The 25,062-nt window shown below is 42.4% G+C and overlaps 1 protein-coding gene across 6 annotated transcripts in view; it reads right to left on the reverse strand.

Annotated features, from left to right (window-relative positions):
* Nucleotides 1-25,062, reverse strand: part of LOC124788095 (alanine--glyoxylate aminotransferase 2, mitochondrial-like) — a 165,096-nt gene that overhangs the window by 76,227 nt on the left and 63,807 nt on the right. For all 6 annotated transcript variants that reach the window (XM_047255201.1, XM_047255205.1, XM_047255202.1 and 3 more), the window contains exon 4: nucleotides 14,559-14,682. In XM_047255201.1, coding sequence (XP_047111157.1) covers nucleotides 14,559-14,682 — 124 coding nt within the window. The remainder of the gene's footprint in view (nucleotides 1-14,558; nucleotides 14,683-25,062) is intronic.

The following is a 25,062-nucleotide window of genomic DNA, read 5'->3' on the forward strand; positions in this document are numbered from 1 at the left end:
AGGTATTGATTAAATCTTGCCATTGGTGTACTTTACATATGACCAGAATCTCTTTTGGCTTTCTGCCAGATTTCAAGACAGAGTTTCACTGTGGAAACTATTAAAAGCATCTCCCATCTAAATTTGCGTTACAGTTTGAGCTTCTGTACAACTTCATCAATCTTGGCGATTTTGGACTCTTTTAAATATGATTTTGTTGATTTTGCAGTATTATTATGACCTGTTTTGTGTACCATTGCCGATCAGTACCATCTCTTATTAATTTATTTGGTATATATTTGTCAAATGCCATCAGTACTATTTCTTTGAATTCAAACCACTTCTGGACTATTCTTACATAATCAAATTGAAAGGAGTGAAACTGTCTATTTAGAAAAGTGTCAAGCGAATTTTTTATCTGTTTTTTTTTTTCCTTTTTCTTGTCTCTCTCTCTTTCTCCCTCTCTCTCTCTCTCTTTTTTTATGAATTTGCGTTTATTTTTGGTGGGCGGGATATAATGGTATTCAATCTAGCCATAACAACCTTGTGCTCACTAACCCCTGCATCAGTTATGATGCTCCTTATTTGGTCAAGATTATTTTTTGTTAAGAGGTCAAGTACATTTTTGCACTTTGAGTGGACTCCTGAACTAGTTGTTCAAAATAATTTTCTGAGGATTGAAGTCACCACCAACTATAATTGTACAAGTGGGGTATCTATTTGAAATGACACTCAAGTTTTCCTTGAATTGTTCAGTAGCTGTATCATCTGAGTTGGGGGATCAGTAAAAGGAACCAATTATTAATTTATTCCGTATAACCTCTGCCCAATCTAGCTCGTAGGAACTATCTACTTCAAGTGCACTACAACATAAACTATTTCTGACAGCAATTAACAGTCCACCACCAATCATATTTAATCTGTCCTTTCTGAACATAGTTGGGTCCTTTGTAAAAATTTTGGCTTAATTTATTTCCAGCTTTAGCCTGCTTTCTGTACCTAGAATGATTTGAGATTCACTGTTTTCTGTTAGCACTTGGTCCTATGGTTCTTTTCCAACACAGCTATGACAATTTACTACTACAATATTGATTGGTCCTATATCTATACTTTTCCTGTGATTGTCCTGCACCTTTCGAAACTGAAGCCCTTTCTGCACTTTCTTGGGACCATAAACCACCAATGCCCTCCACACAGCTCCCACTATCTGTGTAGTTGAGGAATCTGCAACCTACATGGTCGCAGAACTGTCTGAGCCTCTGATTCAGACCCTACACTTGGCTCTGTGCCAAAGGGCCACAGTCAGTTCCATTGATGATGCTCTGGTGAGCTCCACCTTCATCTCACAAGGAAGACTGACAATCTTTACCACTTCAGTTAGCCACCAAAACTCAGGAACTGAGTACAAGTAGGGTCAACAGCTTATGAAAAACCACAAACTTGGCAGAAAAATAAACATGTAGTGTCTTTGCTTATGTTGTTGCAGCCACAGCATATCTCATTTCACCAGCTACCAATGGCCCTTGAAAACTACATTCTTTCATTGAAAAAGTCTGTAGTTAGTGGAAGCACATGGTATGCAAAGAGTGGTGACAACCACCAACCACAAACCAGAGTGCAGATAGCCAACCCTGACACACCGCACCCTGTCCCATTTGGATCAATCTTAGTGAATTCAACCCAGATGACATAACCATCAAACTCATTGATAACTATCTGTGCCACAAAGCTCATAGCAAAGATATGCTGACACAAAATGTTACATGCATCTGACACCTTGCTTACACATATACTGCCCTCCCCAGTGACATTGGCTACACTTCCGTATCATTCCCCCTTTCAACAGATGGTGTCCTCAGTGACACCTGCCAAAGGGTCTTCTCACGATCACAGGATAAGGACGATTCCACTGCAGAGACAACTCCACTCTCACCACTCCCTTCACTGCCAGTGCCCAGATGTGGAAGCACCAGTTGTGTTCCATGCCACCTGCTCCCCTACTAGATCTACAGCTCCAGCACTGTATATGACAACAATCCAGCTGTACCCTGTGACCACGACACGGCTGGTCATGCACACATGGGCATGTCAGTCCAGCTAAATGGCAACGCAGTTCATGTCTTCCCTTCAGTGCTGGAGGGAGGGGGGGAAGGCTGTAGGGATAGCTTAGGGATACCTATAGTGACATGCATTGCTGGCAAACAAGACCAGGTATATCTGTGGATGGAGAAAAGACTTCAGTGTGTTCTGTGTAATAGTCAGATGTTGATGTCAACTGTTGATGGGATGTTTCCTGTCATTTGGTAGGAAATTCTCCACAGATTCATACATAGTACTTGAAACAGCACTTTGAGCCATTACAGATACATAACTTAAGCAAAGCAGCTTTCTTGTGGCTGAAGACAGAAAAATATCTATCTGTTGAGGAAGTTGGTTCCGTTAACCAACCCACTACCACAGTCTTTTGAAGCAGTTTGCAGCTGCAATCGTGTTATCATAAGACAAGCTTCATTGTCGGAGAGCAGTGAATTCCACCACTAGCAGAAAGAACCAAAGAAGTCTCGTCAGGCTTAGGCTATGGAACTTCACACACTATCTTACAAGTGTCATTTTGCATGTTCAAATTGCAAATGTCAACTGTTCTTTGAAGGGTCGCAAATGATTTCACTATCCATTGTGAATCAAATAGAAAAGCTCATCATCAGACATCAGAATTAGAAGACACCACACCAGAGGGAGTCACATTTGAAGTACTGCAGGCAGCAAATTAACACTTAAATGGCATGTCAATTTTGACACATTGATGTAAACTTTTGTAACAGTAATGTTTGTATTAAATATATTTAACTTTTCTATTTCGTAAACAGCTGATAGTCATCTCTGAAGTTACTAAAGTTACATATATCCATAGTGTGAAGTAGCAGTTGAAAACAACAGCTAGGCAGCGTAAGAGGAAAAGCAGTGGCTTCTGTCAAAGTAACTGTTTATCCAGAAATGAAATCTAATTAACTATTAGAGTTGATTAAAACTAACTGTAACTCATTGTTAGTGTGCTTTACAGTTTTAGCTTTCAGAGACCACATCTGCTTTTAGGTGTATCACTTGACTCATTCAGTATCCTCAATGTTCTCCTCCATGAAGGGATTACGATAATGCAATATGTGACAGGAATGAACAAAGGAACTGAAGTAGACTGCTACACTTAAATAATACCTTAAACTCTAGTGTTGTCCACACAAACTTTCAGCAAAAGAAATGTGGCATCTCTGGTACACAGTGCGCTATCTTTGGCACTTTCCTTCTTTGAACTAGTTAATCTTGTGTGAATTTTCAGCATGTGTAACATGTTCAGCTGCCATATTTGTTATATGCATGAGTGACCAATAAATGTATATTCAATATTAAGTGTTTTATTTCTCAACTAAACTTCCGTAATAACCCCAGCGGTGACCCCAACACTGTCAACTCTTCATCCAGTGTTATTCATGCTTGTTTTCATCATTCACTCACGTGACATGCCAGACTGCATTGTTTAGGCCATAATGGATCTACCTGGACTTTCGGTGCAAGTGTAACAGGCCCCATCAACTCTACCGATTGTGAACATGTGTGAACTAGTGTACCTCCTTGGAACATGGTTAAAAGTGAACAGTTATTTACGTCCGGCCACACCGGCGGCCATCTAACCTTACCCGGTTTAACATGTCTGCCGTCTAGTGTGGCAGCACAACAGCCACAATATGGTCATTGCCCACCACCGCATAACCATAACGTAGAGGACTTTCCAGTTAATGACACTGTGGTTTATCCTTCATGTGCATCATTACCTTCAGGATGGTTTGACATGCCAGCAAAATTCCAGGACTGTGAATCTAACATTTCCATGCATGGAGTAGCACATTCCCATTTACATAGCATCGCAGCACCCCCGTACCGGTTACCGCGACCGTCGCACCATGGTTGCACCACACCCGCTTTCTGCTTGCTTTTGTAATAGCATCGGCCATTCCACCAGTGCTGGTTACAGAGTCCACCACCCCCTGGCTCCACCACAACCACTTCCTACCCACAGTTGTTATGGCACTGGCCGTTACACCTGTGTGACGTTCCTCATCAGGCTTGTCAATTGGCTATGCAAACCGCCTCCTCTGCCCACTCCGTATTGTGTGCTTCATGCGGCCACTGCTCCACCCAGACCTCGGGCAACGTACTGTTCACCACTACCGCACTTTCGGCGTCGGAGGCCCACACCGATCTCCTCTGACGGTACTGCCTCAACATGTGTTACCAGACAGGTTCCCTAAGCTACCTGCATTGCAGAAAGACAACCCAAAAACTTCTTTCACCTTAGTGAACCATCCTGGACATCCACAGCATTTCTGACGACGGTGCCTGTTTTGTCTGCCTGATGAGGCATCTCCATGCATATACAGACCTCATCAGTGACTTGCTCCTCTCACCGCCCGCCTTGCACAAATATTCGACAGCCAAATCGCTGCTTATCAAGCACCTTTCCCACCCTCCGGCGGAGGCTATCCATCACATTACTCACGAGGAGCATCTTGATGACCGCACCCCTTTGCAGCTTTGGCAGTGTCTATGTGCTTTAAACAACAACTACGCATTGCCTGACACCTTACGCATGTACGGGGACTAAAGGTCCCTTAATGCCTGCACCATTATCGATAACTACCCCATTCCACATATCCAAGATTTCACACAGTTGCTTCATGGTTCTACCTTTTCTCCATGTTAGATTGTTCCAAAGCGTATCACCAGATTCCTATGCATCCACCAGATATTCCAAAGATGGTTATCCACTGGATATTCCGAAGATGGCCATCATCACACCCTTTGGCCTATTTGAATTCTGTTACATGCTTTATGGATTGAAAAACACTGCATGGACATGGTAGCATTCATAGATTCCATTTTCCTCCCTCTGCCTTTTGCCTAGGCTTATTTAGATGATATCTTTGTGTTTTCCTCCTCCACTGAGGAGCATCAAGTTCATCTCAATGAAGTCCTTTCAGCCCTCGCTGCCAACAGCGTGGTGATCAACCATGATAAATCTCAACAGTGTTCCACATCAGTTACCTTCCTCGACCACTATGTCTCTGCCGACAGCCTCCAACTGATAAGTTCTCGTGTTGAAACTATACTTAAACTTCCTCTCCCTGAGGATTATGCTGAGCTCCATTGTTTTCAGGGTATGGCAAACTTTTACTGCTGCCATATTCTTCAAGCTGCCTCCATCCAAGTGGCCCTCACCGATGCTCTCTCTTGCAAAAACACCACTGGAAAACGTAAGTTGGAGAGGACCCAACCGATGCTCGACGCTTTTTATAACCTTAAAACAGCCCTTGCCAAAGCCGCCACACTTGCCCACCCTGTAACTATACATAAATTCCCTCTCCCCGAGGATTATGCTCAGTTCTGTCACTTTCAGGGTACGGCAAACTTTTACTGCTGCCATATTCCTTAAGCTCCTCCATCCAAATGGCCCTCACCAATAATGCTCTCTCCGGCAAAACTCCACTGGAAAATGGAAGTTGGAGAGGACCCAACTGATGCTTGATGCTTTTGATAACCTTAAAACTGCCCTCGCCAAAGATGTCACACTTGCTCACCCGGACCCTGAAGCCCATGTCTTGATCACAACTGATGCCAGTGACTCAGCTGTGGTCACTGTTTTACTGCAGCACACTACCGACTCTAACTAACCCCTTTGCTTCTATTTCAAGAAACTGACTAGGAGCCAGTGCAAGTGGTCGGCATTTGACCGTGAGCTACTCGCTGTGTACGAGGCAATTAAACATTTTCATAGTGGCCTTGAGGGGTGACCCTTCACGATCTATACTGATCACAAGCCACTCATGGATGCTATTTGTAATCCGGCTAAGGACCTTCCGCCCATGCGTTTCCACCATATGGACTACATCTGTCAGCACTCTTCTGATGCGTGCTATATCCATGGCACGGAGAACATTGTGGCAGACTACCTTTCCTACATATGCGTGCTAACTGCACCACTGAATCTGGAGGAGCTCGCTCGACTACTAGCCGATGACAACAATATACAGCAAATAAAATGAGACAACGGCTCATTGCTCTCTGTCTGGTCCCATATACTACTTGGTTCGGCAATCCCCTTCCTTTGTGAAACCTCTATGGGCACACTTCACCTCCTGGTCCCCACTGCTCTTCGCTATAGGGTCTTTCCTAACTTCCATGGTTTAGCTCACACTGAGACTCGAGCCACGATGCAGGTGGTTACGGAGCGCTTTGTCTGGCCTGGCCGTGTGTGCATTCTGTGTCAGCACAGCAAGGTCAGCAGGCATGCCCAACCTCCTCTAGGCAAGTTTGATTTCCTAAAGGGGTGTTTCTGGCACATCCATACTGATGTCGTTGGTCCCCTTCCCCCGCCCGAGGGCTACAGATATATCTTATTGATAAACAACTGTGTGACCCGCTGGGTCGAGGCGGTCCCCCTCACTGACATCACGGCCAAGACTGTTGCCCGTTCCTTCATCTTGGCATGGGATGCTCACTTCGGCTGTCCCCTATCTCTCACCACCGACCAGGGACGTCAATTTGAGTCCGCGCTCTTTGCACAATTCTGGGAACTCTGTGGCGTCACTGAGTTTCATAAAACAGCGTACCACCCGCAGTCAAATGGCCTCATCGAGCTGTGGCACCACACACTCAAGGCTGCCCTAATGTGCCACGTAAGCCTCTGGTCAGAGGCCCTACCATGGGTCATGTTTGGTATTTGCTTGGCTCATAAAGAAGATCTTAATGCCTCGCTCATCAAGGTGTGGTGTCTCTGGTACAGAGTGCACTATCTTTGGCACATTCCTTCTTTGAACTAGTTAGTCTTGTGTGGATTTTCGGTGCGTAACATGTTCAACTGCCATATTTGTTATATGCACGAGTGACCAATAAATGTGTATTCAATATTAAGTGTGTTATCTCTCAACTAATCTTCCATGCTAACCACAGAAGAATTAGTCTGCAGACATAAAACTTAATGTGGCTCATACAGCCTGTGGTGAATGCACATTTCTGTAATTTAAACTTTTCTAAGTTCTTTGCTTACGTGAAGACTTCTAAATTAGCGCCCAGTCTATTATTGATTTCCTGACCAAAGCATTTACTCATTAAATTTGCCAGACTTAATGCTCCTCTAAAAAAGATGTGGCGATGCACATTTGCATCTATCACTTGATGTTGAATCCCAAAACAAAATTATGTCTTAACTACTATGAACATGGTTACTGCGGAGGGGTCTATGAGACCGCCTTCTAATTTTTTTTATGTATAAAACCAGTGTTTTGCTGAATTTATATTTTCATGATTTTCTGTCATTCATTACACTTCTTAGGAGTAGACTTCATGGAAATTTCAATGTTTTTCAACAATGCAGAATTTTAAACATTTAGATAAATAAAACACAGCAAAATTTGCAGTATATTTTTAATTTGTGTGTAACTAAAATAACAATACAGAGTTAGCTCAGTTTTATGAGGTCCTGAATCATATTTCACTCACTTTTAACTGGCATGTATTTCACACTGACCCTCTTAGAACACTCAAAGTAATTGAAACACCACACTGTTGACAGGGAAATCTTATTTCCCTCCTCAGGTGAGGAGGGCAAAACATGTTTTTCATTTTTCAAATCATTCTTTCCGTGTCTGGGGCTCATCTTGTACGTGAAGTACTCTTCTGATGTTGTCACTCAGCTCTCTCAGCAAGTGTCCTATAGAAAGTCTATGCTTCATATGAGGCCCAGCAAGATCTCTTGCTGGCTAAAGCCCATCTTCTTTTCAAGCAACTTGATAAATATGCTGCACATCTTTGGTCAAGACACTCCACACTACCTTTTGTCGTATTACAAAGCATGATGCTCTCAGGTTTTCCTGATTCAGCTTCATTATTTATGGCATGGTCCCTAGAAGAGATCAGAATTGCAGCTTCTGACTTCTTTGGCACAAAGGAAGCCAGTGTCATGTCTTTTGTGAAACCATAAACAGTTGTCTTCACACCTCATTTCTTATTAGGCAGAAACAGCGGTGGTATCTCCTCTTCATTTCTTTTCAGCGTGCTAATGTATGTGAGACCTTTTTTCCTAAGTTCATTAACTAGTTCTACTGATGAGTTCCAGTTGTCACCTATAATATTTCTCCATGTGTTTTCAATAGGTTTCACCAATCAAAGTGCAGCCTGGTTAGGAAGACTGGCCTTTCTCATAGTTTAAAAGGGTGTGACCATCGCTTCTTTTTCCAGAATACATATACGCGCTACACAAGTAATTTGTTCAAGCATCAGTCTAGCACTGAATTTTCAAGCCATAGTTTGCTGGTTTGTTTGGCATATACATTCTAAACCAACAATTTCCACGGAAGGGTACAAGCATTCCATCGACACACTGTTGCACCTACAGAGTAGCAAAGTTGACTGTGTTCAATGAAACACAGAAAAATTTGTGAAATTGCTGCTGAAAGTAGGCAATACTTTCCTTCTCTCCTGCTTATCATTTGAGTTGTCAAAGAATAATGCAGATAATAAAAATAGAAAGCTTTCTTCACTAATAGTGCATCTGAAAACATCTCTGTTTGTGCCATTGGCTGCAAACACTGTGTAAACCAATTTGTTTCCCAGTTTGAAAGTGGCTGAATACACCAATTAGTGGCTTCAGTTCAGTGATATCAATATCCTGTAGGTAGGATATGTGACCATTTGCTCTAAGCTTAGGTATTTTCAGATTTGACATTAGCTGGCGGCTGATGTTCTCTCCAGTGAAAAGATCTGTTATTTTTGATGAAGTAAGCTTCTGCGCTGTCATCAGCTGTCTCATCTTCATCACTGTGTCCTGCTCTGAATTAGTGTCGTGATCACTAAAGATCTCGAAATCAGGGTCATTATCACTGTCATCAATGTCTTCATCTGAGGATTCCCTGAGATGTTCTTGAACAATCACATCTATCTTACATAAAACATGTTCCATGGAAGGTATCATTCAACAGAACATAAATAAGAAACAAAGAGCAGCAACAATGCAAGAGTTCAGGCACATGTAGTTTGTCAACCACAGAAGAGTTCATTTCACTTGGCAGGGGTGTGTGAAATATCGCGAATAGAAATAAAAAATCATAGCGGTCTGAGAGAGAGTCCATAGTAGCTAGGGGTTATGATGAACACATGAGTCTGCTTATTCTGCTGTATATCTCTAGCTTTCCTGAAAGCAGTTGCTTTTGTGATTTTTCACTTGTATTTAAAAAATCTGAATCAGCTGATTCCAACCAGTGTAAAAACTATCTAGCTAAAAATGTCATAACATGTACTTTCTGTCTCAAAAGCTTAGCTAACCTAAGGGTCTCATTCATTAAGCTGAAGTAGAAGGCTTTAAATTCAAGTCCTAAGAAACTTTTTTTTCCCAGGCTGATTCCTGCATCCTCAATTGTTGCCTACATCACAGTTGCTGTGTACACAGAGAGATGGCTCAACCATCTCCTCCATAAGAAAGGGGGATATTGCGTCTTGGCTGGCCTCTTACACTGCAGCCACAAGTCACACAACAGAGTGCTGTGGGTTACCACCCCAAAAAGCCACCTGCAGCTTAACCACAGCTTATCCTGCCTGTGACAGCTGCTGTAGTATATGAGGTGCCCACATCTGCCAGATATTGCTAGCACTAGCTTGCTTCCATGAGCCACATGATACTTGCCCAACTTCCTAGTATTCCTCTGCCAGATGGCCTTATAAGGCACCACCTGGCACCTTGCTAGCCAGTACGAGTTCCAGCCTCGACTTTGATGTCTTGGCCTCAACACTCGACATCAGAAGTTTTGTGAGTCTATTCACTATGGCACAGCGCATGCCAGTCAGAACCTAAGCCCCATTAGTGTATCATATATGGGCTTTGCCTATACAGTGTTTCCCTACTGTGACATACTGTGTGCTCAGCTTCTATCTTCAAGAACTGTATTGTGTTAGATGGTGTTAGACTGTGTTAAACTAATTCTCATCAAATCAGAATGATCTTTTCAGTTGCATTCATTCAGAAGCTGTTTCAGTTGCTGTCCAGAACCAAACATTATTGTGTACTTCTATACTCTTTGAGTTAGCAATAAAGTTTTACTGTTCTTGGCTACTGGATGCACATCTCTTTTTGCAGTGAGCATTCCCCATGACAGGATATTAAACTGACTCTGAATATTTAATTGATACCCTTTTTAAAGAGAGCAGCAAACCTATGAGAAAGCATCTGCCTGCCTTTGAGAAACTACCAAAAATATGAAATTTAAAGGAACTACAATACTTTTTGGGAAGAGTTAATGAATTTTCTAGATTTATCCCTTAAGTAGCAGCAATGAAGGGCCATTGAATAAATTTTAAAAGAAGGGTGCTCATTCCAAACGGTTACTAAACTGTAACAATTCATGTAACCAACTGAAAGGGAAATATCTGTGATCTCAGTGCCAAGTGACCTTGACCCCAGGGAAACAACGTTTACTAATAATATGATTTGTACATCTCATAATGTATGTAGATTTCTTGAATTCTTTTATAGGAGATGTGTCAAGATTTACAACGAAACATTTTTTTATAATGTTAATACAAAAGTTTCAATTATTCTACCTACATTACTGTAATACAGCTACACAAAACTCGTAGTTTTCAGAATGTGTAAAAACTGTACAGTTCTTTGATTCAAACAGTGGAGCTGCCATGAATTCTTCAACAGAATAATAGCAAATTTCCACTTTAACATTGAAGATCCACATCCAAATTCGACCAAGATCCATTTTGAATATATTCCTGCTTTTAGTTTACTGTAAATTTTTAACACAATGTACTCTTATTTTTGGACATAGATGACTTTGCAATCTAGTGGGGGAGGTGTGTTAGCAAACAGAAACTACAATAGGCTGTTTCCACCAACATCAGTAACCTACAGCTGGAGCCAACAAGATATCACCACTGAGATTCGACACCCAGTGCCAATGGGCTACTTTTTATTCAAGGAAAACACACAATGGTGACCCTCTGGCAGGACAGGTTGAACATTAGAGAATTTGCCTCACCTATATGAAGCAGAAATGTGTCCAACAAACACACTCACCACCCCTCCCTAACAAGATGTCCTCAGGCCTGATCCAGTGATATCACAGGAACCCCTGCATTAAAGCCGCCACAGAGTCAGTCTTATCTGACCATATGTGTCAAGACTGAGAGATGAGGTTCTGTGGTCTACCCAAGCCATTGTTTCCTGCAGATGCTAGAAATCATAATAAGTAATGAAGATGGCTTACACACACATCTTCAATAGGACTCTCAGCTGAAAACTGATACCATCGCCATACAATTCAGCTCCTTGATTGTGGGAGGTGGAGGGGGGGGGGGGGGGGGGCGCATGCTGCAGGTTTCATTATTTTGTGATTTCCTGTCATAATGGTCACAGTCTGAGGTAACTGACAGTCACTGAGTGAAACAGATACGATATATCTCATTTCATAAGCAAGTGGAAAGGCCTTCTGCTGTTACTAATATATGTACATGATTTAGGAGAAAATCTGAACAGCCCTCATAGATTGTTTGTAGATAATTCTGTCATTTACCAACCAGTAAAGTTATCAGAAGATTCAAACCATTGCAAAATGATTTAGACAATATATCTGTATGGTGCAAAATTAAGTGGCAATTGACTCTAAACAATAGAAAGTGTGAAGTCATCGACATGAGTATCTGGTGAAACAAGCGCTGTGTCATTTGAGAGATACAGAGGCGAGCAAATGTGCCGGGACTTACCCCAGTTCACTGCTAGTAGCACCACATCACCATAATTCATCTGTGCATAGCACACAAGTATTTCACCATAATTAAGAAGTTACTTTTTCAAACTTGGTCAACATTTGCGTTAGTGTTATTATGTTTAAACTGACAAGTATCAGATTGATTTGGTCAATATTTTACCTAAGTATATCGTTTTAAGAAAAAAATAAGTGGTGCTAAACAATAAAGCTGGGAAGCCAGAAACTGGTCAAAATGTGCAGATGTATGTCAAAATTAACTGGTACATGTCTCAATGTGATTAAAGTAATATTTTGGTCAGAATCCACATTTTTAAGAAAAACTGAAGGCACTAAATATTAGACTTAGAAATGTGAAAATTTGTATGACACTCCAGTTCAACATAAAAATAATAACTAAATGACTCCATTAAGCTATCTCTAATAGTTTTTGAGTAATTTAATGAAAACTAAATTTGGAACAAAAATGTCCTTATTTGTAGTAGATTAAGTATCTGTTATATTAATGCTAGAATGTTTTGGTTAAAGCACTTGATGAAACCTATTAAATAATACAGCTATAACAAATTTTAGGACCTTCATGTTAATAACAACCAATACAAGGTCTCTTAAAGTTGTAGTTCAGAGGTCGATGACAGCAGGTGTTCCCTTGGCCGTCTGCTGTGCCACATATATAAATACAGCCCAAGAGGCAAGACTAGGATTCACTTCACACTCGGCCACCGTAAGATCCATGACAGTCAAATGCCAGAGTGCATGCTGCCTCGGGTGGTGTCAGAGACACACTGTTACAAAACACTTATTTTCAGTAATTAAATAGAAAGAAACATTCCACATGGGAAAATTATATTAAAAACAAAGATTCCATGACTTACCAAAGGGGGAAAGCGCTGGTAGATAGGCACAATAAAAAAAACACACAAACACACACACAAAATTTCAAGCTTTCGCAACCCACGGTTGCTTTGTCAGGAAAGAGGGAAGGAGAGGGAAAGACGAAAGGATGTGGGTTTTAAGGGAGAGGGTAAGGAGTCATTCCAATCCCGGGAGCGGAAAGACTTACCTTAGGGGGAAAAAAGCACAGGTATACACTCGCACACTCACACATATCCATCCACACATATACAGACACAAGTAGACATATTTAAAGGCGAACTCTTGACGATGAACAATATTTACAACAATTTTAATTTCCTCCTATGCCTAATGATTATTATTATTATGACAAGCAACCCACCAGCCCACAAGCAGTAAAAGGAATCTGCTAAATTTCAGTTACACGATAAATCTCACATATCTAAGGCTGTCAATTCATCTAAATACCTACGGATTATAACTATGAACAACTTAAACTGGAACAATCACATGGATAATGCAGTGGGGAAGGTGAGCTGAAGACTGCATTTTATCAATAGAACACTTAAAATATGCAACAGATCTAGTAGAGAGAGTGCCTACATTTCACTCGTCTGTCCTCTTCTGCAGTGTTGCTACACATTATGGATCCTTACCAGACAGGATTGATGGAGGACATTGAAAAAGTTCAAAGAAGGCCAGCTTGTTTTGTATTATCATGAGACAGAGGAGAAAGTGTCACACACATGTTATGTGAGTTGGGGTGGAAATCATCAAAACAAAGGCTGTTTTTGCAGCAACATTTTTTTGTGCTCTTTCAGTCATCATCTTTCTGTTCCTAATGCAAAAATATTCTGTTGATCACTTACACATAGAGAAATTATCATTGTACTCAAATAAAAGAAAGTAGAGTTTTCATAGAAAAATGTAAGTGTTTTGTTTTTTCCATAGGCTGTTTGAGAGTGGAGCAGTAGAGAAATAGCCTGAAGATGATTTGATGAACCACCTGCTAAGCACTTTAGTGTGAACTGCAGAGAAGTCATGTTCATGGAGATGCAGGTCATCATAGAATATTTTGTATGCAGCATCTCATCTGAAGGCTTAGCCAACTGCCATTACCTTGTGGCCACCATCCATATGACCTCCCCTTTTAGCTAGTAATGTGATGTAAGATTAACATGGACAAGAGTTGGCCTCTTTCTCACTCTGTTCTACTTCTCAATGAAATCTCTTATTAAGTAACTACATTATTAACATTGATTTTGATCTATAGTTCATTCTTCTGATTCCTGTTGTGGTGTTATATTCCTGACCTTTGCTTGTACATAGGTTTGACCAGAGTTTACCTTTTGTACCATAACTTATAAAGTGTAATTTAAAAGTAACCACCACTTCAATACAGTTTAAATGTGAATATGAAAACTATGTTCCTTTTTCTTCTTGTAGCATTAAAGATGAAGTGCACAACTAATTTTCCATTTGTGGTGCTCCTTCCCCTAAAACTTAAGTTACTGCTGTCTGCTGTCTCTTTAAAACCAGAAGATACAAGTTGTACATTTGGCGTATTTTTTTGTTCTTGACATGCAATGTCCTTGTAAAAGTGATTCATGGGTGAATAAAACTAACTACCACAAGTAAGACATCCTGCATACAAAATCTGCCATCTTAATTTTATTGGTTACTGATGTAACTTACACTACCAGCTTTTAGGATTTCTGAATAATATTATCACAATTAGTTGCACGTTCCAACAATTTGTAATAAACATTTTGCCTGAAGTGGCAGCATACACAGGCACACTTACTATTTATTTCCAAAAGAACTATTATCTTATAAGAACAGATACTTGTAAATTTCTGTACTTAAAGTCAATCCATTATTTCCAAGGAACTATTTTAGAATGTTTACCTTTAGATCTCCTGGAAGTTTTGCTGTCAATTTTTCTGCATATTCATGGACTTTTGGGTGCATGTATATATTAGTAGTATGCCACAAAGTTTCCATCTGCTCTTTGGCTGCTTTATTTACAGTACTGCAAAGGAAAAAAGTTATCTTTCATTTATTTAGTTAACTTCTTTGTCAACAAAGTTATGAAATTATACTTGAAGCACACAACTGCAAACACACAACAAAGATCCACAAATATGTAAATGCAGACAAACATAATAACATAACAAAAGACGAAAAGTTCATCCAGTCATCAGTGGAGATAACTTCTTTCATTGCCCTCAGTCCTTCCTATCTTTTCTTTTTCTGCTCTTGTCTGCTCTTATTCTATTATTGTACTCACTTGTCCCCTTTCTTTCTCTTCTTACATTATATCCTCAGTTTTACAATTGCCACCAGAATCACTTTTCATCACTGCCATTAAGAACCATCTGTCTCATTCTTTCCATCCACTCAATACTTCCCCAACCCCTCCTGGCCTTCCCTGACCCTTCATGATAGCCATATTCATTTTATCTCCCCAAACATAAAATAATGGGAGTTGTAAAGGTGACCACTCACTGTATAGTTTAGTAGTTGACAGGATCATAAACAAAACTGAGACCATTGCTAATTGGAGAGGAAGGAGAAGAATTTTCTATAACACAGGAATCCCCAAGTCATCTCTGTTCTCTTCATAATATAATCCTATCAAGCGATCTCAATTTTCTAGTAATCTTATAAATTCAAGCTCTTGATCTCTAGCAATGGAACAGCACTCCAACTACCACTTCTAAATGTTCTCCAATCTACAGTCTTCCTATTCCTGCCTCAGAGTACCACTACCCAGCAAGACCTATCCTACTCCACGTGAATGCCAAATCCAGTCTTCATACCACCAAAATACTCCCTTGCAGACCTCTTCCATCTGCCACATCCCCACAAAAATTTCTCCCAATGTACTACGAAACCCAGAAGAAAGTTGTCAACTTATCCACTATGAACTTCAAATCCCACAAAAATTTCAGTCTTTTATAGAGGTCTCACCTTCAGTCACACACACTAATTCAATGATTCAATCCTGTATAAAGATCCACTGTCATCCACCAAAATCCTACAGCATAAACAAACTTATGCCAACCGTACTCCCAGCATCTTGTTGAAGGAGTAGCATCGCTGTGGAAGACAAAGTCTTCATGGCTGCTACCCATGCCATACTGTGCCGCACCATGTGGAACAATACCTCCATGCCAACCAGGATGGATTCGGAAAACATTGATCATGTAAAACCCAACAAGCACTTTTCTCTCAAATGAAAAAGCTTTGGATCATGGCAATCAGGTAGATGAAGTATTTACTGATTTCCAAAAATCCCAGTACCACATCTCTGTTTACTGTCAAAAGTTTCATCATATGGGGTATCAAGTGAAATTTGTGACTGGACTGAGGACTTTGGTAGGGAGGACACAGCATGTTATCTTTGATGGAGAGTCATCGTCAAATGTAGAAGTAACCTCAGGTGTGCCCCTGGAGCATACCTGTCGTAGTTGTTCATATTGCATATTACTGACCTTGAAGACAATATTAATAGTAGAACCAGGCTTTTTGCAGATGATGCAGTTATCTGTAATTATGCATTATATGAGAGAAGCTGCATATTCAGTCAGACCTTGATAAAATTTCAAAGTGGTGCAAAGATTGGCAACTTGCTCTAAATGTTCAGAAATGTAAAATTGTGGCCTTCACAAAATGAAAAAAACATAGTATCCTATGACTGTAATTGGCCAACTCATACCTGGATGCAACACTTTCTAGGTGTGCTCAGTCATGAGGAAAGTAGGTCATAGACTTAAGTGTTCTGATAGAATGCTGGGGAAATGCAATCAGTCTGAAAGGCAACTGCCTACAAATCATCTGTGTGACCCAGCATAGAATATTGCTCAAGTGTGTGGGACCTGTACCATGTATGACTAACAGGGGATATTGAACATATGCAGAGAAGAGCAGCATGAACGGCCACAGACTTTTTTGATCTGTGGGAGAATGTTTCAGAGATTCTAAAGACAATGAAGTGGAAGACTCTTGAAGATAGGTGTAAACTATGCCTAGAAAGAATAATTACAAAGTTTGAAGAGCCGGCTTTGGGTAATGACACTGGGAATATACTCATGGTGGTTTGCAGAGTACAGTTGTAGATGTAGATGAAATATGTTACTGTGACCCCTCTGTGAAGGTCGCTGTTTCACTAATTCTGGCTGACTTGGTGCATAACATTGTCCATGTGATCTAACAATTGCCAGTGCTGGATCCCACATTTTGTCAAAGTTAAAATAATCAACACAGTTAATTATATCCTTTTGCAACTGTATCAACAGCTACTCTGAAAACTGAATCCCACAAGGATGAAACAGATGTTAATATCTGGCATTATTCATAGTCCAAAGCATAGCTTGCCTGTATACAGTTCTCAGGCACTGCAGATTTATAATGCTGTTGTAGCAGATGAGTATAACACTCATGCTCTGTGCAACATTTTTGAACTGTATAGAGAGTGGGTTCGATGTATGACAAACAGACAGAATTGTGGCTGAGGATATAATTGATTGATGTGACCAGGAATGAGACTATAAGTCTGGAGTAATACTGGCGTTAGGATCAACTCTCCACAGCTCCTTTACCTGGGTCATCATCACTATTGATGCCACCTCCCTCTACATAACATCCCCAATTCCCAAAACCTTGACACCAGTCTTCAATACATCCTGCCACAACACTCAATCCCATATTCCAGTCCCTCCTGACCATTAGCTTTTATCTTCCTGTACATACTGAATTACCTGTTCAATATTCTCACATGCTTCTGTGTCTCTTCATCTTCACCTTGAGACAACCACATGTGTACCTGAACTATCACTGTCAGTGTTGGTTTGCTGTCAATTCTGATACGAACAACTCTATCACTGTAACTCATTTGCTGCCCTACCTTCCTATTCACACGGGAAGAATGAGTAACCAACAAAATGTTAATGTTCTATTAGTCTGGGCATGCAGTGTCAGAAGTAGTGCAGAGATACTAGGTGAAATGGCTGCATTGGAAAATTTGAAGAAATCTAAAAAGAAATGATTGTTAGAAGAACTGACCCAGTGTATAGAAAAGTCAAAACAGCGTTTGATGAACTCAAATGCAATGATGGTAACATTAAGTGTGCAATGGGAATTCCACTGTTAAATGCAGAGGAGAAAGTGGATGGATGGGAAGAGCACATTGAAGGCCTCTATGAAGGGGAAGACTTGTCAGATGTGGTAGAGCAATAAACAGGATTCAATATGGAAGAGATAGAGGATCCAGTATTAGAATTAAAATTTGAAAGAACTTGGGGAAGACTTAAGATCAAATAAGGCAGAATGGATAAAGAGCATTCCATCTGAACTTCTAAAACCATTTAGGGAAGTGGTTGAAAAAATGACTATTCATGTTGGTGACTAGAATGCTTGAGTCTGGTGATATACCACCTGACTTTCAGAAAAAAATCATCCACACAATTCCAGAGATCGAAGGAGCTGACAATCAGCTTAACAGCTCACGCATCCATGTTGCTGACAAGAATAATATACAGAAGAACGGAAAAGATCAAGCAATGGAAAATCCAGGCTGGAATGTAACAATATTATGAAGTGGAAAGCTGCTACTCACCTTATGTTGGAGATGCTAAGTTGCAGATACGCACAACAAAAAGACTGTCACAAATAAGCTTTCAGTCAGCAAAGGCCTTCATCAAAAATAGACAACACACACACACACACACACACACACACACGTCTATTTTTGATGAAGACCTTGCTGGCTGAAAGCTTATTTGTGACAGGTTTTTGTTGTGCTTATCTGCGACTCGGCATCTCTGGTATGTGGTGAGTAGCAACTTTCCTTTTCATAATATTGTTGAAGAATAGAAAAGAATATAGAGGAGGTGTGACGTGATGATCTCTTTGGCTTTAAGAAAGGTTAAGTCAGCAGGGAGGCAGTTCTGACATTTCAGTTGATAATGAAAGCAAGATTAAAGAAAAATCAAGACACATTCATAGGATCTGTCAACCTCAAAATGCATTCAACAATATCAAATGGTGCATGATGTTCAAAATTCTGAGGAAAATAGTGGTAAGGTATAGGGGGAGATGGGTAATATAAAACTTGTACAGGAACCAAGAGGGATTAACAATAGTGGAAGACCAAGAATTAAGTGCTCGGATTAGAAAGTGTTTAAGACAAGGATGTAGTCTTTTGCCCCTACTGTTCAATCTATACATTGAAGAAGTGGTGATGGAAATAAAAGAAAGGTTCAGGAATGGAATTAAAATTCGAGGTGAAAGGATACCAAGAATAAGCTTCACTGATGACATTGCTATCCTGAGTGAAAGTGAAGAAGAATTACAAGATCTGCTGAATGGAATGAACATTCTAGTAAGTACAGAATATGGACTGAGAGTAAACTGAAGAAAGATGGAAGTAACAAGAAGTAGCAGAAATGAGAACAGGTTTAAAGTTATGAGGATTGATGGTCATGAAGTAGATGAAGTTAAGGAGTTCTGCTACCTAAGTACGAAAATAACTCCTGATGGACAGAGCAAGGAGGACATCAAAAACAGACTAGCACTGGCAAAAAGTGAGCGTTCCTGGACAGCAGAAGTCTACTAGTATCAAAAGTCCTTAATTTGAGGAAGAAATTTCTGAGAATATACATCTGGAACAGAGCACTGTATGGTAGTTAAACATGGACTGTGGGAAAACTGGAATGTAAGAGAATCTAAGCATCTGAGATGTGGTGCTACAGACAAATGTTGAAAGTTAGGTGGACTGATATGGTAAGGAATAAGGAGGTTCTGCACAGAATTAGAAAGGAAAGGAATATATGGAAAGCTCTGACAAGAAAAGGGGACAGGATGTTAGGACATCTGTTAAAACACCAGGGAATAACTTCCATGGTACCAGATGGAGCTGCAGAGGGTAAAACCTGTATAAGAAGGCAGAGACTGGAATACATCCAGCAAACAATCGAGGATAAAGGCTACAAGTGCTATTCTGAGATGAAGAGGTTGACGCAGGAAAGGAATACGTGGTGGGCTACATCAAACCAGTCAGAAGACTGATAACTCAAAAAATGACCACTAACAAGTATGAATGGCAACTGCCAAACTGGCCATGTTACAGCTGGACCACCCGGTTGCGGAGCATGCTACCCAACAGAATTTGTGTGACTTCAACTGCTTCACAATCCAATTTTTCCATTGGCACCAGAATTTCTGAATTGTGTAAATGGGAACTCTCTCTGCAACATATCCTACGCTCCCATAACCTTTCTGGCCTCTGCCTTCACTAGTCCGTCACCTCTACCTGCCTATCCCCTTCCCTACTCCCACTACAGTACACACACATATTTTATCCCTGCAGCACACAGGCATGGTAGTCCTCTGCTTCTCTCATCATCATCATCATCTTCTGCCCCCAGCACAGCCTCCTGATGCTGCACCTAACAGCCTCTTATACTTCGTCGCCACATCCCTGAAAACACTCATAGGCAGGTATACAACTTTGACAGCTGTTCTCTATAAACATAAATGATTTGGCAGACAGGGTGGGCAGCAATCTGCGGTTGTTTGCTGATGCTGTGGTGTATGATAAGGTGTTGAAGTTGAGTGACTGTTGGAAGAAACAAGATGACTTAGACAAAATTTCTAGTTGTCATGATGAATGGCAGCTAGCTCTAAATGGGGAAAAATGTAGGTTAACGTGGGTGAGTAGGGAGAACAAACTTGTAATGTTTGGTTACAGTATTACCAGTGTCCTCCTTGACACAGTCAAGTCATTTAAATATCTGGGCATAATGTTGCAAAGCAATACAAAATGAAATGAGCATGTGAGAACTGTGGCAGGGAAGGTTATAGGTTGATTTCAGTTTATTAGGAGTATTTTAGGAAAGAGAGGTTCACCTGCAAGTGAGGCTGCATAGAGGACACTGATGTGGCCTATTCTTGAGTACTGCTCAAGTGTTTGGGATCCGTACCAGGCCGAATTGAAAGAAGACATCAAAGCAAATCAGAAGCGGCATGCTAGATTAGTTACTGTTAGGTTCGAATAACATGTAAGTGTTACTAAGATGTTTTGGGAATTCAGTTGGGAATCCCTAGAGGGAAGGTGATCTTGTTTTCAAGAAACACTATTAAGAAAATTTACAGAACTGGCTTTTGAGGCTGAACACTGAATAATTCTAATGCCACCAACATACAATGAGAAATTTGGGCTCATATGGAGGCATATAGGCAGCCGTTTTTCCCTCTCTCTATTTGTGAGTGGAACTGGAAAGGAAATTAACTACTAGTACCCTCCAACACATACCATGCGGTGACTTGCAGAGTATCTATTTAGATGCAGACTTTGCGCGATAGTTTAATAATAATGCCTCCTTTGTGTGGTGAGTAGCAGATTAATCTATTTCAAAGTGTTGTGGCACCAATGATGTCGACACCAGCATCGATCTGAGTATCATCTTTGAGCTAAGCTAAGATCATCTTTGAACAGTTTCACAATGTCAGTTCTTTGTAAGTTTTTCTTGTGTAAAGAGGTGAATAAATGAACTACTGCAAAATGGGAGTGTTGTTTGGTGTAACCGATCCGAACTTCCTCCTCACTGGTGACCCCAAGTTGTAACGTCTTCCATTTTTGCCATTTTACTGTGTCCGACCTCTGCGTCAGTTATTTTCACGTTTATTACATTGACACAGCAAATCGAACAATGACTTCGGCCCAACACCTAATGCCGGATTTTGTGATCGACATGCATTGTGTTGCGGGCGATGTACACCTGCCAGGACTGCAACACGATGCCTCTCACTCGACGATTATGCCCATTTCGCCGGACGTTATTGAGCCTGCAACAATAAGTGAGGTTAGGAGTGTGCATGACTCCGGCTATTAAACGCCTTTGTTCCCACCACATGTACCCTCCCTGACCGACTGTGCAGTTACCTCTTACGGATCTCCATGCAGTGCGGGACCAATGCCGATTTCTATAAATGCTTCTCTGGACAACCTACCACCACCAGGACAACGATTTGCCATGCTGCAATCCGTGCAGTACCACATGGACACCTGCCACGTGGCCGGAACTGCTTCATTCACAGGTCAACCTACTCAGCATCCGACCACACCCGCGCCTGCCTCAGTTCAGCATCAGCACTTGCCTTCCTACTTCAATACCTCGGCCTGCAACAGGAACAATAACTTGTTATCTGTCCCTGACCTCTACCTCTGTCCCACTGCTTCGCCTCAGTGTTTTGTGCCACAACATTCACCTTATCTGCACACCATTTTGAGTGGAGTGAGTATCAACAGTGAACTTTCATACATTCTGTCTCACATTTGACATCATTTCCCACACTGTGCTTCTGGACAGCCCGCACCTCCGCAGCCTTCCTGCAACACAGGATCATACATCGAGCTTTCTGCAGACTAACACACATTCTCAAACTTTGAACTTTTTCTCATCTGTCGCCCACGTGCCGGTTCCAGTCGATCAACCGCTCTCATTCTCGGCACATCTCGGTGCCTCATCCATGTCGGTCCTCCGCGACGCGTCAATCCGAACACACCCGCAACATGTTGAGCTTCCGCAACCACAATCAACACATTATGGTGTCTCACCTGCATTGGCCTTCCGCGTCGCAACGGATCACGCTCAACCACAACATGTAACCTTCACGCTACCTCTCGAACAGCCATCGTTACCACATCCCCTGGAGGCACACTCTCCTGAAATACTACAGCAACAACAGCTCGTTTCAGGCAGTGCCCCAACAAATTCAACTCAACCTTTTCTTCTGAACATTCTACAACACTTACCTACGCTGCCGCCGTTTGATCCCGACAGAGCTATAACCTGGTTCAACATTGCGGACGAAGTGTTCGACCGTTACAAACTCGATGAGTCAACCAGGTTTCCGTGCCTCATCACACACCTGCACGACCAGGAGGACTTCATTGCTGACCTGGTCAATGCCCCGGACTCACCTACTCGATACACTCTAGCCAAAGATACAGTTCTACGTCGGCTTGCACGCTCAACTAAGGCAGCAATACGGCAAGTGCTCCAGGTCGAGCAACTAGGCAACGACAAACCTTCCCAGCTCTGGAGACGGCTACAAGCCCTGGTCAGCGCCGATCTATTCTCTGACAAAGCTCTCCTCGCCATCTGGTCAGATAAACTATCTCCTCACATTCGCTTTGCTCTGGCTCAAAGGCCTTGTGAACCTGTCGAGCAACAAATGACAATTGCTGACAAGCTACACGATGCATCACTGCTCCACTTCGCCAGCCACTGCCTACCTGACAAATCTCAGGTTCAGGCTAATCGCCCTGCGGCTGGACGCGGCCGGGCCATACTGTGCTGACCGTTCTGCTCGCTCCGAGAAGCAGTAAACAAGAAACTGGGAAATCACCGGCTCTTCCCGCGGCCATGCCCCCTCCTACAACCGAACCTGCTGCGGCCACCGAACCTCGGCCACCACCACTGGCAGCGAACTTTCCACAGGAAGTGCAATTGCACTACCCATACTGTTACTTCCACACACAGTTTGGTGTGGCGGCACGGAACTGCAGACCACCCTGCTACTTCCCAAACCCCAATCGCAGGTAGGTTTGGGTGCCGCCTCCTGCGCACAACATGACAGGCACTTCCCAGTGCTCCATTCTGTCCGGGAACAACCGGTTAATTGTGGACGACTTTACATTAAAGACATTTCGTCGGGATACCTTTTCCTAGTGGACACAGGCGTCAATGTTTCGCTGCTGCCCACGTCCTTAGCGTCGTCGAACATCCGCCCTCATCATATTTCACTGCAAGTCGTGAATTCAACTAAACTACAATGCTCGTGTTCAACTTCACAAGTTGGCTCACTCTCCGCAAACTGCAAACTTGAGTGGACTTTTTTAGTGTGCGAAATTGACGAACCTATACTAGGCATTGACTTCTTGCGACAGCACAAAATTTCACCGGACCTAGTGCAAAACACTGTGTACCCCATCCGTCCAAGGCTCACTTCCCACATCCCCTGTGCCCCGTCGAGCAACCCCCCCCCCCCCTCTCCCCTGTGGCACATCGGTCAGGGCTCATCTCATCCGTACATGCTTGTCTCTGTTGACAACATTACAAGAAACGACGCATAAGTGCCTTGTCGAGCTTGAACACGTGGCTCACCTACGCAAGGAAAACTTCAAGCTCTCCCTCTGGCTCCACAAAACACAGCTCAAGCTCACCAATGCAGCAAAGGAATTACACTACAGCAAGGACTAAGCAAGGTCAGTAAGTGCACCGAATCTGCTTGCAATACCAGCAATCGAGCCCCCGTGTGCTTATCTCCCGCTACTCCTCGCAACTGTACTATCAAGTCTGCCATAACTTTACTGACAGTTCTACAGGGCCACTATCACATAACATGGCAGTGTTTGACACTTGGCCGGACACCAGTACGCATGCGCGACGAGCGTCACGTGTTCCCAAACTGATAGCTCCTACGCCTCCCCTCGCGGACAGCACCTCAAATTATGCAACTTCGGCTCCTGAGCGCTGCCGTGCGACCGCCAGTGACAACACAAACAGTGGACTTGCGCCTAGTGCTTCGCCCGCGACCGTGCTGCCACAGGCCGCGCCCTCGGACAATGGACTCACTAACGGCTAATGAGCTCTACCGACCTCACCTGGCCTTGGTGCCACTGCTTCGGGCCGGTGGCCATCTCGTCGCGTTGACTCCTGGGACACTTTGCCGCCTCGGCTCCCGTCGGATCCGCCGAGTGGCTCTGAACACCACGACCACACCTTGCCCGCCCCACCCGTCACACATTGCGCCACCGGCAACATTTCTGTCATCACCAACGGCACTGCTCACAAACTTCAGCTCACGCCAGCTCCCCCAATCTCCAGTAAACCACGTCGACTTTGTCCCGAGCACCTCTCCAACCTTAAAAAACAGATTTCTGAACTACTAAGCTCCAGCGTCATTGAACCCTCTGCCAGTAGCTGGTCTACGCCCATACATATGACACCCAAGAAAGACGGGTCGTGGCACATGTGCGGAGACTGCCGTCGACTAAACGCATGAACAATTATGGACACCTACCTCATACCCCACATTGCTGACTTTACCAGTTCCCTCGCAGGTGCGACCACGTTCTCTGCCTTTGATTGCAAACAGGCCTACCACCAGATCCCCATGGCACCTGAAGACATCGAGAAGACAGCAATCACCACTCTGATCGGTTTGTTTCACTTTCGATTCATGCCCTTCGGTCAACGAAGTGCTATTCGAACTAAAATTCTGCTTTGCCTATCTTGATGACATTCTTGTGTTCAGCTCCTCCGTCGAGGACAACATTCGACATGTGCAAACTGTTATAAACACTCTCGCGGCAGCAGGCATTGAGACCAACCAGGACAAA

This window comes from Schistocerca piceifrons, chromosome 3, assembly GCF_021461385.2.
Source record: "Schistocerca piceifrons isolate TAMUIC-IGC-003096 chromosome 3, iqSchPice1.1, whole genome shotgun sequence".
Taxonomy (NCBI): Eukaryota; Metazoa; Arthropoda; class Insecta; order Orthoptera; family Acrididae; genus Schistocerca; species Schistocerca piceifrons.